General features: G+C 41.6%; 1 protein-coding gene across 1 annotated transcript; it reads left to right on the top strand.

Annotated features, from left to right (window-relative positions):
- Positions 1 to 47: 47 nt before the first annotated feature.
- On the top strand, positions 48 to 3,745 carry fezf2 (FEZ family zinc finger 2; the record flags this gene model as incomplete). The annotated part of the gene is made up of 4 exons (XM_083892862.1): positions 48 to 836; positions 1,187 to 1,321; positions 1,453 to 1,585; positions 3,504 to 3,745. The coding sequence occupies 4 exons, from the start codon at positions 48 to 50 to the stop codon at positions 3,743 to 3,745; spliced, it is 1,299 nt and encodes a 432-aa protein (XP_083748988.1).
- Positions 3,746 to 14,654: the final 10,909 nt, after the last annotated feature.

Below are 14,654 nucleotides of genomic sequence, written 5' to 3'. Positions count from 1 at the left end.
GCTGCTGCTGTTGCAAAAGAAAACAACAATAACAACAGCAAAAAAAAATGGCAAGTTCTGCCTCACTGGAGACGGTGATGCCCTGCGGTAGGACCGGACCGTCCGCGGCTCCTAAGACCTTGGCCTTCTCCATAGACCGTATCATGTCCAAGAACTCGGAGCCGAAAGGGAGTGCGGAAGAGCGGACGGAAGGGAGGAAGGTGCTGGGGCTGTGCTGCCCGATCCCCTGCATGATCCCGCTGCAGCCCTTCAGCTACGACCTCCAGGCCAAGGCGCTGATGAACTACTCGGAGCTGTGGAGAGCCAGTTTCAGAGGAACTTTTTGCGGCTCCGCGGCCGCTTCATGCAAAGGGAACTGCGGCATGTGCGGCAAATCGGAGGCGAGTCTGAAGCAGCCGCTGCTGACATCGTCGCCTGGGAGCCGGGGTGTGGTGAAGCCGCAGGTGGTGCATCAGTCCGTGGCCGCCGTGCCCAGCAGCGGCTCCCTTTACTATCTCAACTACCTGGACTCTGCGTATCAGCAGTCCGAGCTGCTGGCCGGACACTGGGTCTCCAGCCCACACGCGCAGGCCTCAGCACTATCCGCGCACCACAGACTCTTGCTGCTGGAGAACGCAAAGCTGGCGGCGGTCGGTGCCGCCGAAAAGCTGCCCACACCTCAGTACCCGCACAAGGAGCATCTGCCCGGGCAGCTGGACCAGATCGTGAAGGAGAACCAGCATCACCAGCACGGTTTGGTCGCAGAGAAGAACGGCGTAAAGACGCACAGCAAGCTGAGCGGCAGCGGCGCCGCGGACGGGAAACCCAAGAACTTTACGTGTGAAGTGTGTGGAAAGGTAAAGTTTTTATATTCGTCTCTTCTTAAATCCACATTTAAAAGCTCATGGTTTTGTATTAAAATAATATTTTTTCTCCAATTAATTCGAAAATCATCCCTAATTATTTTTTGAATTGGAATAGTTGACTCACAAATTTTGTAGTAACAGTAATGGAGCTTATTTGTTATTGTTGGAAGAAAAAACAACGCACTGCATATGAAAGTAAACAATAGAACTGTCTTTCAACAAAAGTGCATAAGAAGAAATAAATTGGAATAATTTACTGAGAGATTTTGAGCCATTATCACTTTAAAAATACAATAATTCAGAATGATAACTACAGTTTTTTGTGTTTTGTTTTGGCGCAGGTTTTTAACGCACACTACAACCTGACCAGACACATGCCGGTGCATACCGGGGCTCGGCCTTTCGTGTGCAAAGTATGCGGCAAAGGATTCCGACAGGCCAGCACTCTGTGCAGACACAAGATCATCCACACACAGGTGAGCCGTCGCAAAACCTCCTCCATCACCTTTGCTATAATCTCATTTCTACCTCTATTTTTTATTTGTATTCACACCATTTTTATTAATGTCAATTTATGTATTTATTTATTTATTTATTTTTTGTAAAGGAAAAGCCTCATAAATGTAACCAGTGCGGGAAGGCGTTCAACAGAAGCTCGACGCTCAACACGCACGTGCGGATCCACGCAGGGTACAAACCGTTCGTGTGCGAGTTCTGCGGGAAAGGCTTCCACCAGAAAGGTACAGGAACCACATTTACACACTACATGACATGCGATGCTTTAAAATTAACAAAAAAACAATTATTTCGTTGCCGCACAAGGTGTATTGTTGAATATTAATAACACGTAAAAAAAATACATATTTCAAAACAAAAATCAAATTCAGTCTCGTACTGTTAATTGTAAAACAATTCCATCCACCACCATCCGTTTGTAATACTTTTAACACAATTACAAAACCTTCAATTTAATTTCTCATGATTAAAATAAATCATGTGACTTTTGTCACTTAATGTTAGATTTAATTCAGTGTGAAATTATCTGCATTGGGTTTATTTTAATTCATTAATTGATTTATTTGGTATTTCAACATTATAATGTCCCTATTGTTTTGATTGTGTTGCCATTTCCCTGTGCATGCTTGGACAAAAGGCACAGATGTATTTTATTATGCAGACTATTTATTGTTTGTAATTTTGGCATAAGGCTTGTTTTTCTTAACAATGACAGCGGATGTTCTACATCACTATTTCTGTGAGGGTGCAACCATGCATTGCTTGAGTATAAATTAAAGATGCAGTTCAGGGCAAAAAAAATAAATAAAAAGTGCAGGGAAATCCATGCATGTGAAGGAATCTTCAGAGTTTGGTGCTTGTCGTCTGCTGGGTCAAACATTATCAGGGCTGAAAGCATCACCATATGCTGCAGCTCTCAGTTGTCTGTGAGGGTAATGAAAGGGGAAATAATTGCAGGGCCCGTCGATGAGCATGAAGCGATCAGTGGAAATAGGACATGTCACTTTACACAGACTAATTCTCCCTTCAAGACAGCAGCATTTGCTCTGGGTCAGCTGCTTAGACCCCGGCCAAGTTGGGAATCAGGGCTTTTTTTTTTCTTATTTGTTGAGTTGTTGCCGTACTTGATTTTGACAAAGTTTGACAACTTCTTGACTTCGGCACACAAAATCCTGATTAATGAAGGCCCGGGCAGAGCACAGGGATGGAGGAGGCTCTGTAACTCCACGGTGAACTATTGACCTCAGTGGGGAAAAGAAAAGTGAGGAAGAGAAGTTTTCTTTTCTTTTTTTTTTTTTTTTAATCCTCATGAGACTCAGTGTCTCAATATTGAAACAGTTCCTATTTTCTAGTTATTTCAGTGGGGGGAGATTTTTCATTTTAATTTAATTTGGAGTATTTTTCTTCACTTAAAAGCAACACAGCGTCACGTTACACTTTACAAGTTACACCAAACCGTGGTGCATTCACAGAAAAAAAGCCCTAATGTGTGGTTGGGCTTTTAAATGAAATCAAATTGGGTTGTTGTTAACCAAGAAACCTTTAGAGAAGTTTAATGTAATTCACGTTCAATAACCCAGATGCTTTCAATGACTTCACGATAAATAAAATATTGATGGCTCCATGATTTCTAAAGAACATTCTACAGAGGAATGTGTGTGTCGTATAGTTCCATGATGGAGCGCTGAAGTTGCTCAATACTTAGTCTACATCTTGATTTATACTCCATTGTGATCCGATACTTTATATCCCAGAACATTTCAATACTTTTCCAACACAGAAAATGTAAATGTTTGTGAAAAACTGTGTAATTGTCGCTTCACAGTCACAGGAATTGTGATGTGGTTTATTGTAATGCTATTGTTGCATGGATTACACAGAATGGTATAGTTCTAATTAGTTCATTAGTTATACTGCAAATAATTACAAAAAAACGAATCACAGATCTGAGGTTTTTTGCATTTAAATTGTTGGTCAGAATCAATGTGGTGACATGCGTTTAGGACTGTCTTTTTATGACTATGGATAAATAATTGCAATAATTGTATCAATAATCTACAACTGCCTCTTGTTCACTTTCAGTCAAATCATCCACATCTTCCCTGCTTGTGTTGATCATTTCTATCTTCTTTTTTTTTTCAGGAAACTACAAGAACCACAAGCTGACACACAGCGGGGAGAAGCAGTACAAGTGCTCCATCTGCAACAAGGCCTTCCACCAGATCTACAACCTGACCTTTCACATGCACACGCACAACGACAAGAAGCCCTTCACCTGCAGCACCTGTGGCAAGGGCTTCTGCCGCAACTTTGACCTGAAGAAACACATAAGGAAGCTGCACGACAACGTTTTCTCTGAGGCGTCCAGAGCGCTACAGAGCTGAGGACCACAAGCCTCCTAAAAAAAACAAAAAACTGTCTAATGTTCTGGTTGCGATTGTGGCCCAGTATGAACATGTTAGTCGAGGTTAAGACACAAGATGGGGATGTCCGATAAAATTAGACATCAGCCCCTAAGATGTGGTAATCTGAGCTGTAGGATCCTTCTCAAGTGTAACCAGCAGGGACTCTGAATAAAGATCAGAGAAGAAGACACAACGTCATACACTTAAGACAGGTCTCATTCTGTAGGAATATTAGAGTTTTTTCCAGTCCAGAATTTCATCCTGCCAGTTACAAGCGTCCATACAAGAAGGATGCAGCATCTGTCTCCCTCATGGAGGTGTAAATAATAGGTTATGGAAATAATAATAATAACAATAATAAAAAAATAATTATAATAAAACATGTTATTTAAATGTGAATTGTCTGGGGAATGCATTACCATGTTTGTATTTCAAAGAAAAAAAATGTGAATAATTAAGTTATAACTTAAAATGAAAAATTGAATGTTTGAGCCATGTTTTTTTTTGAAGGCATTTGAAAATAAAACCAAATATTATGTTAAAAGTTGTACCGGGTAAATACGTTTAGAGACATTTTTCTGAAGCGATTGGTGCAAAACATTAAGATTATTTTTTCTTTTTAAATAAAGTGATAGGCACACACAAGTCAGGAAGCAAATCAAAACACTGGAATACATTATCTCGATAATGATGAAAACAAAGCAGCAACATTAAAAAAAAAACAAAAAAAACAATACATATTTATTTTACGTTTGGGGATTTTTCTTTCTTTTTTATGAAAGAAAATGTATGTATTATCCGTGTTAATGCAGCATGAATCGATATATTGTGATCCACAATATTTTCTGAAATAAGATAATTTTCTTTTGTCACTTCTGCAAACCAAGACACATCGAGAGAAGAGCTTTCAGCCTCAGTATGAGGATTTTGTTGAAAATATTCCAAAAAAATATATAATTCTTGGATGAAGAACAAGGATGAAACCACCAAACGAAAGCCTGTAAAGTGTCATATTTTGTGTGCAACATGCATCTACAGAGCTCTCTTTTATTTGGCTGAGCTGTCACAAAGCCACATATAGACACAGTGTGGCTCTAGTGTATGCTCTGCAGCCACTTTTGCTTCACCATTTATTGACAGACACGATCTTAATACTGCAGCATTTACACTTGACTCGGGCGTAATGATCACAGATAACACGGGGCCCTTGAAAACGAATTACATTAATCAGATAAACGGCCTCGGGAGGCTTTGATAGATGTGTGTGTGTGTGTGTGTGTGTGTGTGTGTGTGTGTGTGTGTGTGTGTGTGTGTGTGTGTGTGTGTGTGTGTGTGTGTGTGTGTGTGTGTGTGTCGCATCCGGAGCCGCTCATCAGAACAGGAGATAATGGAGCACTCAGGCCGCAGCTCCTCATCTGGGCCTCTGCTTTAATAGAGCACAAGTTATTCTCGGCACGGCTCCTGGAACAATATTATCCCTGTACACATTCTGTCGAGAGGCAGATCCGTGCACCCAAATGGCGCTCCTCCTATTAACAGCCAATTAGCGCTGAGCCGGGCCAGGCCGGGCCTGCAGAAGCCTGGCAGGGCTAATATTGCCAGATGAATGCCTCGCTCTGCACCTTTTTTTCATCAGGCTGCAGACAAAATGTGTGGAAACAAGAACAATCTGTCAACTTTAATAAAAGTGACTTCAAATAAATACAATACGTTTTCTCGATGGTATTTTCAACTCATGACTTTGCAGCTTCAGCTCTACTGAAATGAAACAACAACAAGACTGTATTTTCGTGTTTTATTAATTCCAGAAAACGATTCCAAACTGCATTGTTTACAGGTAAATATAGTTTTAAGATGAAAATACTGCTGATTTACATGTGACATACATATTTTCAATGTACACCCATTTGCTATAAAATGATACACTAAATTGTGAAATGTATTTATAGTAAATATAGACACGAATTTACAGTCAAATATTTTACAGTGTAGCTAATCGATATATCTGCAGATCTACCTGTGATGCAGCTTCATAATCTAATTAAATTGCTGGCATATTATTCATTATAAGTCACAAACAATCAATAACCCCTCACTGGGAAACATATGAATCAATGTAAACCTGGGAATGTGTTTTAAAAGTTCCTCATTGACGCAGAGTAAGCGTTGCCTTGCCAAATAGTGAGACTGCATCAATGTTTCACAATTTATTTAGTAATATATAACATAGCATAATTATGAACCATTATGGAGCCCAAGCCTGTTACTTCTTCACTTTATTTTCAAACGTGTTTTCATTATCTGTCAATAACACTGACTCTATCTCCGGTTTGTCATGTTGTAGCTCCAGAGTCAAAGACAATCAATGTATTTAAAATAAAAAACAATTACGTCCTAATGTACCGGTTAAATCCTAAAAAAAAAAGGCACTCTGCTCTATTTCCAGTGGCAGAAGAAGAATCACAAGTCTACTATTACAATGAAATCCAATGGATGATTTTAGAATGTTTTAAACTGCACACTGGTGGAAAACAAACACGACTCCAGTGACTGACAGGTGAGTGTTCTCACACGTTCTTCTGCAGCACAGAATCCGCAGAAACATGCACGTTCACTGCTAAACATCAGCAGCCTGTTTAAGTGTAACACAACAATGCGTGTGTGTGTGTGTGATGAGAAACAGACGTGTGTGTGTGTGTGTGTGTGTAGACTGCGGGGCATGAACAACGTCAGGGCTGTTGCTGCAGTAAACAACCTAAGGCGAGCAGGTTGTCCTTTTCTCTGCACTCACTCTCTATCTCTCTCTCCTGCACCTCTCAGCATCTGAGCAACCGCCACCACATCCACAAACACGTTAATTGACGAACGGGAGCATTAATTAAGGCGCGCGCGCACGCGGGGAGGTGGCGGAGGAGGGAAGACGAGAAGCGGGAACGCGCGCGCGTCAATCAGCCAGTCAACAACTCGAGGACGTCTCCCTTCGCCACCGCGGGGATCACTGGGGGATTCAAGCAATTTGCGGGGCCACAAAAGGAGCTCGTTTGAGACAGGAAGGGAAGAATAGGGAGAGGCGGACTTTTTGTGTGGCGGACTGAATTGATTGTAAAAAAGAGAGATTAGCGGGGAAGCTTCAGCAGCGGCCCGTTAAGTGCCCGATCGAGGAGGAGGGAGAGAAAAGGACCAATTAAGTCTACCAAATGTTAACTTACATCAGTTTCCCCTCAGTTTAGCCCACATGAATCTCCAATTAAAATGTCCCCGCTCTAACAGCCTGTTCTTATTTAGAAGAGGGTGGAGGGGGTGACAGTTTGTGTCACAGCAACAGCCAGCCGACAAATGTTCCCACAACATGTGATAACCTGCAGGCTGCGCCACGTAAGGCCATTTTGGACAGAGAGAGGCCTAAAGGTGTTTTTTTTTTTTTTTGAATTAAACAACAGCACAACTTTATTACTATTACTATTTTACAAAGCCGTGTTTCTACATATTTTTGTTGGGAATACATGGAATGGAATATAACCAACCCCAACTCAATATTTGGCACCCTTCCCTTGGGGTACCTGAATAAAATGGTATGGTATGGTCTAGATGGGCTCCACCCATGACAGTCAGCTGATTGGGCCACAGTCTATACTCGTTTTGTCGATGACAGTTCTTTTCTACTGTGTCGCGTTGGTTCATTGTGCCTTCGTACTACGTACAGTATCGTGCATGGCCATTATCATTTCCTATTTTCTGGCGTATGAACACCATCAAACACAAAAAGTTATTTGATTGTGTTTCAGGAATATGAGCTCACACATACCTGTGATTTGCAGAAATGTACAATGGCTACATATGATGCTGAAGACTAGGTTGAAGGTGACTATGACCATCAATAGGATTACAAAAACGTCCAAACATGGAATAAAATAAAATAAACAAAATGAAAGAGGATGTCTGACCATTGAAAATACTGGCACACAAACAAAGGACTCAAAAGAGAAATGCCATGACTGTATAGGTTAAATAAAAATAAATAAAAATAGAATGAGCAAAACCTATGTAGTTTTAAATGTTGGAGCGTTTTAATTACCAATGAAAGAGTAATAGTTAGGCAATGCATGCTGTGCCTTTGAATTAAGATAATCAACGCTCTACTCCAGTATCTCACTATCCATTCGAGAAAAACTGGCCATTTGGTACAATAAGCCTTCAGGATTCATTGTAAACTAGTGAGGGGGTTAATGAGCAGTGGCTTCTCTCCACTCTTTGGCTCTGTTCCTGCTTTAAATGAAAGGATGCATGATGGAATGGGCAACAATGGAACCTAGAAATGTTGAGATGTTCTGTTGAAAAACACGTTTAGCTTGTAAAGAGCAAGTTTGACATTATGCTTATTGAAGAAAATGTCGTCATAAGCCTGGATTTGGCTCAAAGATCGAGGCAGAAAGCCCTGAATGTTTTGGGGCCGGGGCACTCTGGAATTCAGGGTGTGATGCATGGAAATGAGCCACTCAAGAAAGCGGCCCGAACACACAGATTAAAATGGAACAGCCGCGGCATTCACCCGCACCTCATTGAGATTCTTTTACAAAGTCAGTGCTGAGCCTTTCACCACCAGAACCTCATCAAAATGTCTTAAAGACATCGGCGAGCAGCTTGTCCTCGGGATGTGCCTACTCGCCTGCCATGGCATGTCAAGGGCAAAATGGGCCAGGAGAAGGTGCTTTGTGGCTGCGAGGGTAAAGTAGTTGGCTGCTGGGAATTAAACAGGGAGGGAGATCACATCACTGATCTGTTGTCAAACTCCACTCACTGACCTCCATCTATCCATCCAGCAATTGTCTGTCCATCCCTCTGTCGGCCCAGTCTGTAGCTTGAGGGGGGAGCTGTCGAGGTGGACCTCAATCTCTTTTAAGCGGAGGAAGAGGAGGAGGGTGGCGCAGGCCTGACCCCATCGGGTTTCTGTTGTTGTACAATTTTGATTAACCTGAATATGTATTTTTATTAGTAATTTATGTCAAGTTTTAACTTTAACAAATTGAACTAGCAGCAGATTGCAACATACCACTGAAGTAAAGGCAGTCTGAATCTGAGCAGAATGTTACAGCAGTATGGATTCACTAACATCAACACTTTACACCCAAAATGTGCTAACTGTTGTGCAAACTGGTAAAATATTGTAGATCCATTGGTGCAGGTTGGTTTACCTATCAAAGTCAGAGGCACTGTGTGATATATAAACTCTACGCTACATCCACACATATTCACTTTAAAAACACATCACATCTTATATGACTACAGTGCAGCTTTACCTCAGAAAGTTTGGAAATGGTAGTGATCTGGAAACATTTGGGTATCATTTCAGTCTGGGCAGGCATACATTGAGACCTGTGAAAAACAATGTTGTTATCCATTCAACTCCAGACTGGCATTTATCAGTTGCAGCAACTCAATCATCAGTTTGGAATAAACAGGATTGTTGACCCTTTGGTTCACTTTTCAAAAAAAAATCTAAAATCCCTGCTAACACTTCACACTGAAGACGAAACCAGATGTGTGTGTGTGTTAGTGGGTTTTTGAATCAAGTGTGGGAAACGGCATTCACTATTTATAATTATCACTGAAATAATGTGAAATTTAATTTAATTAAATTAATATAACATGAGATGGGCCACACGGTTGGTGTAGTGGTTAACGCTCTTGCCTTTGCAGCAAGAAGACCTGGGTTCGAGCCCCGGTTGGAACAAGCATGGAGTTTATGTTCTCCCCGTGTGTGCGTGGGTTTTTTAAGGGTTCTCCAGCTTCCTCCCACAGTCCAAAAACATGCAATATGGGGATTAGGTAAATTGGTCACTCAAAATTGACCATATGTGTGAAAGTGAATGTTTTTTTGTCTCTATGTGCCGACCTGCAATGCACTGGCAAATTGTCCAGTGTGTACCTCGCCCGATTGCCACAGCGAGGATATAGCGGTAGAAAATGGATGGATGGATGGATAGATAACATGAGATAAACCTCCTAGATTTGCCTGATACAGTACATTTAAATTATTACCTTTTTTTTTTTAAAACATCCATGTAAACAGATGCAGATGGAATTCAGACTTGGATGTAATGGAAGTTTGTGTAAACAAAACACAATGTGACGACTCTGATCAGGGTATTTAGGTGTGATATTTGAAAACACCAAAATTGTATAAAAAATGAAAACAAAACCAAAGATGTTGTAGAGAGCCTCTACTGAGTAATGGTATTTCATGGACCCAATGAAATTCCCAGGCATGGTCTTTCACAGACCAAAGGAAGGATCCAAAGATGGATCGTGATCAAAATCACCTAAGAAATACTAAGCTCACTCTACCACAATTGGTCTGAGCAAATCAATTAATCAATAAATTAGATGATTTTATGCACCAAATCACCACATACTTCATTTCAACCCACTTAAGTAAAGATTGCTAACTTACAATAATCTGAAATACAGAACTACATCATCTGCAAAAACTAGACATGCAAAAGCCTTAATGATGCCTGAGACTCGCTAAAACATTCTGCCTGAGGACACAAATACAACAATCAACCTCGTTATACAGGGACTATGACTTTGATACCACATACTCAGAATGGCTGAGGAACATTAACCACTGCCAAGTCCACACCACACGTGTTGGTACAGACGAACTCCCATCTTAACCTGTGGAGGCTGATGCTGGATCACGCCTACGACAAATATTAGACAATTAGTCAGAGCATTGTTTGCATCATCCTGCCATAAGCTTTCCCAGGGAGGCGGAGCCGTGTCCTACATCAATAAGTGGAACAAACCCTCTAGTGAGTGCCCTTTCAAAAAATGGGGAGCAACAACTTTTAAAATGATTCCCACATCATTGCAGACAGAACAAATTAGCACACACATAACACAGTCTATTCAAAAACGTAAATCTTTGTCCAGCTAATTACAAGCAAATTAATCTGGTCCTCTGATGCTGCAAACCAATAAGCCATTTTCTCCATCACGCTCTGGCTGCACTCAGCTCTTTTCTAGTGGCATTAGTGAGTCATTGTTGGGGAGGATCAGTTGATTTGGGGATGTCCGGTGCTACAGTTAATCCTTTTGACCTGACCTGGCCCTACTGGGAATCGTCCTCTCTTCCTTCACTTTAGGCCACCGTGTTAATGATGCACCACTCGGCTGGATCACACAAGTAAACGACCTCACTCGTTGTAAACTGAAAACTCTACATGACGCCAAAACTCCAAAACAACCACCTGTAGAAATAATTACCCAAGTCAAAATATTGGGTTAGAGTTAAGGCAATTAAACTGCTGCACTTACGCATCCAAAGTAAATTCTTGGTGTGGTTAAACTGTTGATAAATTACCTTTCTAATCTGCTAATGCTACAAACAGTTACATCTTGAATTAAATGTACAACTCTGGATCTGTAACATTTGTTATGATCAAAACTAAAAGAGACTTGCAAACTTTTTGTACTTTAGCTCATCCAGCAGCAGAACACACTCTTCATAACCGTTGCTCTTTATTAATTAAATTCCCATAGATGTGCTCCCCTTCACCTTGTGTCCATTTCTGTCCGTATCAGCTCCATGACGTTTGAGATGGAGACTGAGCCGCTCTTAATCAATTTAATCTCCTTGTGATGTTGTGGTGTTATCTTGCTGTAGGTTGAAGCAGTGACCACCCAGCTTGTTTTTATCTGCTACTCGTCTTTTCCACATCATATACACTGTGAGAATCCACAGTACAGAAATGTGCTCATAGTGAATCAGGTTATGGTTACAGAGTGCTTTTGTACATGAAGTGTTTTCCAAGTCATTGACAATAGCTGGGACACTGGGAGACTTTAAAGATTAATCTATGAAATTTACAAACATTTTTCACCTTTGATGGCAAATGTTTTGCTTTGCTGTTGCAGTTTATTGCTGCCCCTTGTACCACTGGAGTAACTGGACAGTGTTATTGAATCTTAGTGTACACTCACACACTTCAAGACACAACAAGGAGAAACGATAGCCAGAAAGCCATGGAAATAAAGTCAGGCACAAAATCGCAATTCTTTTACAAACATCAACTTCCAGTGTTTTGGAGCAGAGCTCTGATGAGAGGACCGACTGCCAGGAGAGGTTGGGATGTAACATATCTGTTTTGATCAAAGTTTAGCCTTCTACTGCTAGTTTTCCCGGATGTACTATCCGCAAACAAAAGCTCAAGCAGTGCTCAGACTATATTTTTTTGTGTTAAACATGGGAAATAAGCAAGAGAGATGCACTATATATCGATCAACTGTGAAAAGAAGTCCTCACTTTCTCTATTAATGTTTGCTTTTTTCTGTACTGCAAAAGAGGAGCCCTAAAACATTGGCTTTTTCTTCAATCAGAAACCAATGAAAGTGTTTGCTTTGACTGGTGGTTGTGACAATAAACTCATTAGAGCGTGATAAAGGACTTAATTAAGAATGAAATGCAACACGCTGCTGCCATGTGTGGATCCATGCCAAGTCGGAATCAATATCAACAAAAGGTACAAGTACACAAACACAAAATTCATACGTGTCCTTTCAGCTGCCCACTTAATCCATCAGTTGATATGAAGAGCGCCGCATTTTCTGACTTTAACCAGGCGACAGCAGACAGACTTTCATGGTAGCACAATCAATACAGTGGCTGAAGAGGAATTCAGCTGGCTCAATCCCCCCACTGGGCTCCTCTGAGCACAGTAATGCGGCTCAATGAGCAGAGGAAGAATTTTCACATTAGCTCCAGAAAGCTGGTTCTGTTTAAGTGCTGGAAAAGAAAGGGTGTTTTATATTGGATGGAGGTATATGGAGAGAAAGTGGGTGTGTGATTACAGGCACACAAGTGAAGTGAGGGGCTGTAAAAGAGAAAATGTTACACTGGAGCATGTGCAGTCAATGAGGAGCCAGGCTGTGCCAGGCTACCTTAAGGCCAGTGTTGCTTCCTCTTAGTGTACGACATGAAGCCTTCTCTTTAATGTGAGACAACATGACAACAGTCAAGGCCTCTGTGAAGGAAAAGACAAAGAGCTTGCAGGCCAGGCTGTTAAGTGGAGGTGACATGCCATGATCAAAGGAGAGACTCAGGACTTGCAAGCTCGCACAGGGTCAGAGTGAAGCCTCAAACAGCGCCACCAGGCATGGTGCTTAGCAGCCGCCACTCTGATCTGTGAAATGTGAATTAAAAAAAGGAGAGAAATGTAACTCCACAACAATGACATGATGTAATTTGCAATTTAAATTGCCTCGGCAGTTGATGCAAACCTGTGATCCAAACAAGTGCAACAGACTCGATGTGTGAAATAACAGGCTGCAAAAACACAGCACGCCAAAATATTTTCCCTCCTCCAATTCTTTCCCTCCCCTTTGCTTGCCCCTGCTACACCCACAGCATATCACTGAATGAAATGCAGCGTGCAATTACCCATTATCCAATCAACTGGAGTCAACACTTAACCATTTTGCGCGGCTCTGGGCTCAGCCAATTATCCATCAGGGCTCTCAATGGACTCTCAATAGCCGAACCACGTTGCATAATCTTAGGGTGGCAGCCTCACGCCACGCCACCAGAGACTAAGGAAAGCTGGAATAGAGCTGGGCTGCTGTCTGAGGGGTCATTCAGAGAGTGAGTCGAGGTCTGGTCACTGACAAGTGGAGACTCAGACTCAGCACCCCTGGGGCATCGGCCATTAGAATACATAATGCAAGGCTAGTCAATTGGAAGGGCTCCAGATCGTACTCTTCAAAACCCTTTCAGATAATTTGCGACATCGCATCTCCTTCACCCCCATACTCACCCAACAACCAGCGATCATGTCACCCACGATTGGACACACGGCCCTAATGCCTCCCCCACCCATTTCTTTCTTAAACCCTGTCCTTGACAGAACTGCCCCCCCCCCCTCCCTCCTCATTCTGGTTGTTCACCAAACCAACACCCACCTCCCTACCCCTATCAGTCCAGACTGGTCCAGTCAGTCCGTGGTGGCTGGTGACTAGCTGACCCCCTGAGGGCCTTCAATGCTGGGGCCCCAGCTGAGGAGCCTGGGCAGCTGCCAACCACCAGCCACTTCAACCACGTCTGTGCGGATGATTGCATTTGTCAAGCCGCCACTACGTGTCAGCCTGGCGCAGGTCTGATCACAACAATTAGGGGTTTAAGTGAGGGGGTGCTACACCCTGGCAGAGGATGAAGACCCCCACCCCCACCCCCAGTCTCTGCTGACGGTCAGCGTGGTGTTCCTCTCAGTATTTCACTGACACTGCAGCCCATATCTCTGCCCTGCACAGCTACACATTTTTTTATTTGGTCCATGAAATGAAAAAATGATGGAAACTTTGGATCAATTTTTGCCAAAAATGATTTGAGCTGAAGTCATAGACATTTAAGTATGCAAACAAATTAATCGATAATCAAAATAGTCAGCAGTTAATAATCAATAATGATTACAGCCCTAATTAAATTCATTTTCTTTCAGTATAAACTTGGCATTACTATTCTAGAGGGGAAAAATGCCTTTACAACCATTTTCAACTTTTCAGCTCAAAGCACCTTCATTTAAAATATACTGTTGTATAGTGTTACTGTACTATATTTTCACATATTCTTCTTCTTGGCTTTCATATAATATATCTTGGATCGAAATATACAAACTTGTTTCAAATTCACTCGTTATACCTTTTTTTGCTATATCTTGGTTGGAGCTGTACTGGAGCAATTTTTTTGCCTTGGGATAAATTAAGTACTTTTTGAAAAAAATTGCAAATATGTCTTTTGAGAAAGGAAATTATTCAGTGGAACCATGCCTTATTGACATGATTTTATTGTCAGTTTCATTTTGCATGTGCAAATATCTGCATTATCAAGCTT

Source organism: Microchirus variegatus, assembly GCF_963457635.1.
Source record: "Microchirus variegatus genome assembly, chromosome: 7".
Lineage (NCBI taxonomy): Eukaryota > Metazoa > Chordata > Actinopteri > Pleuronectiformes > Soleidae > Microchirus > Microchirus variegatus.
The sequence above is the reverse complement of the archived record's forward strand: the minus strand, read 5'-3'. Positions and strand labels throughout refer to the sequence as shown.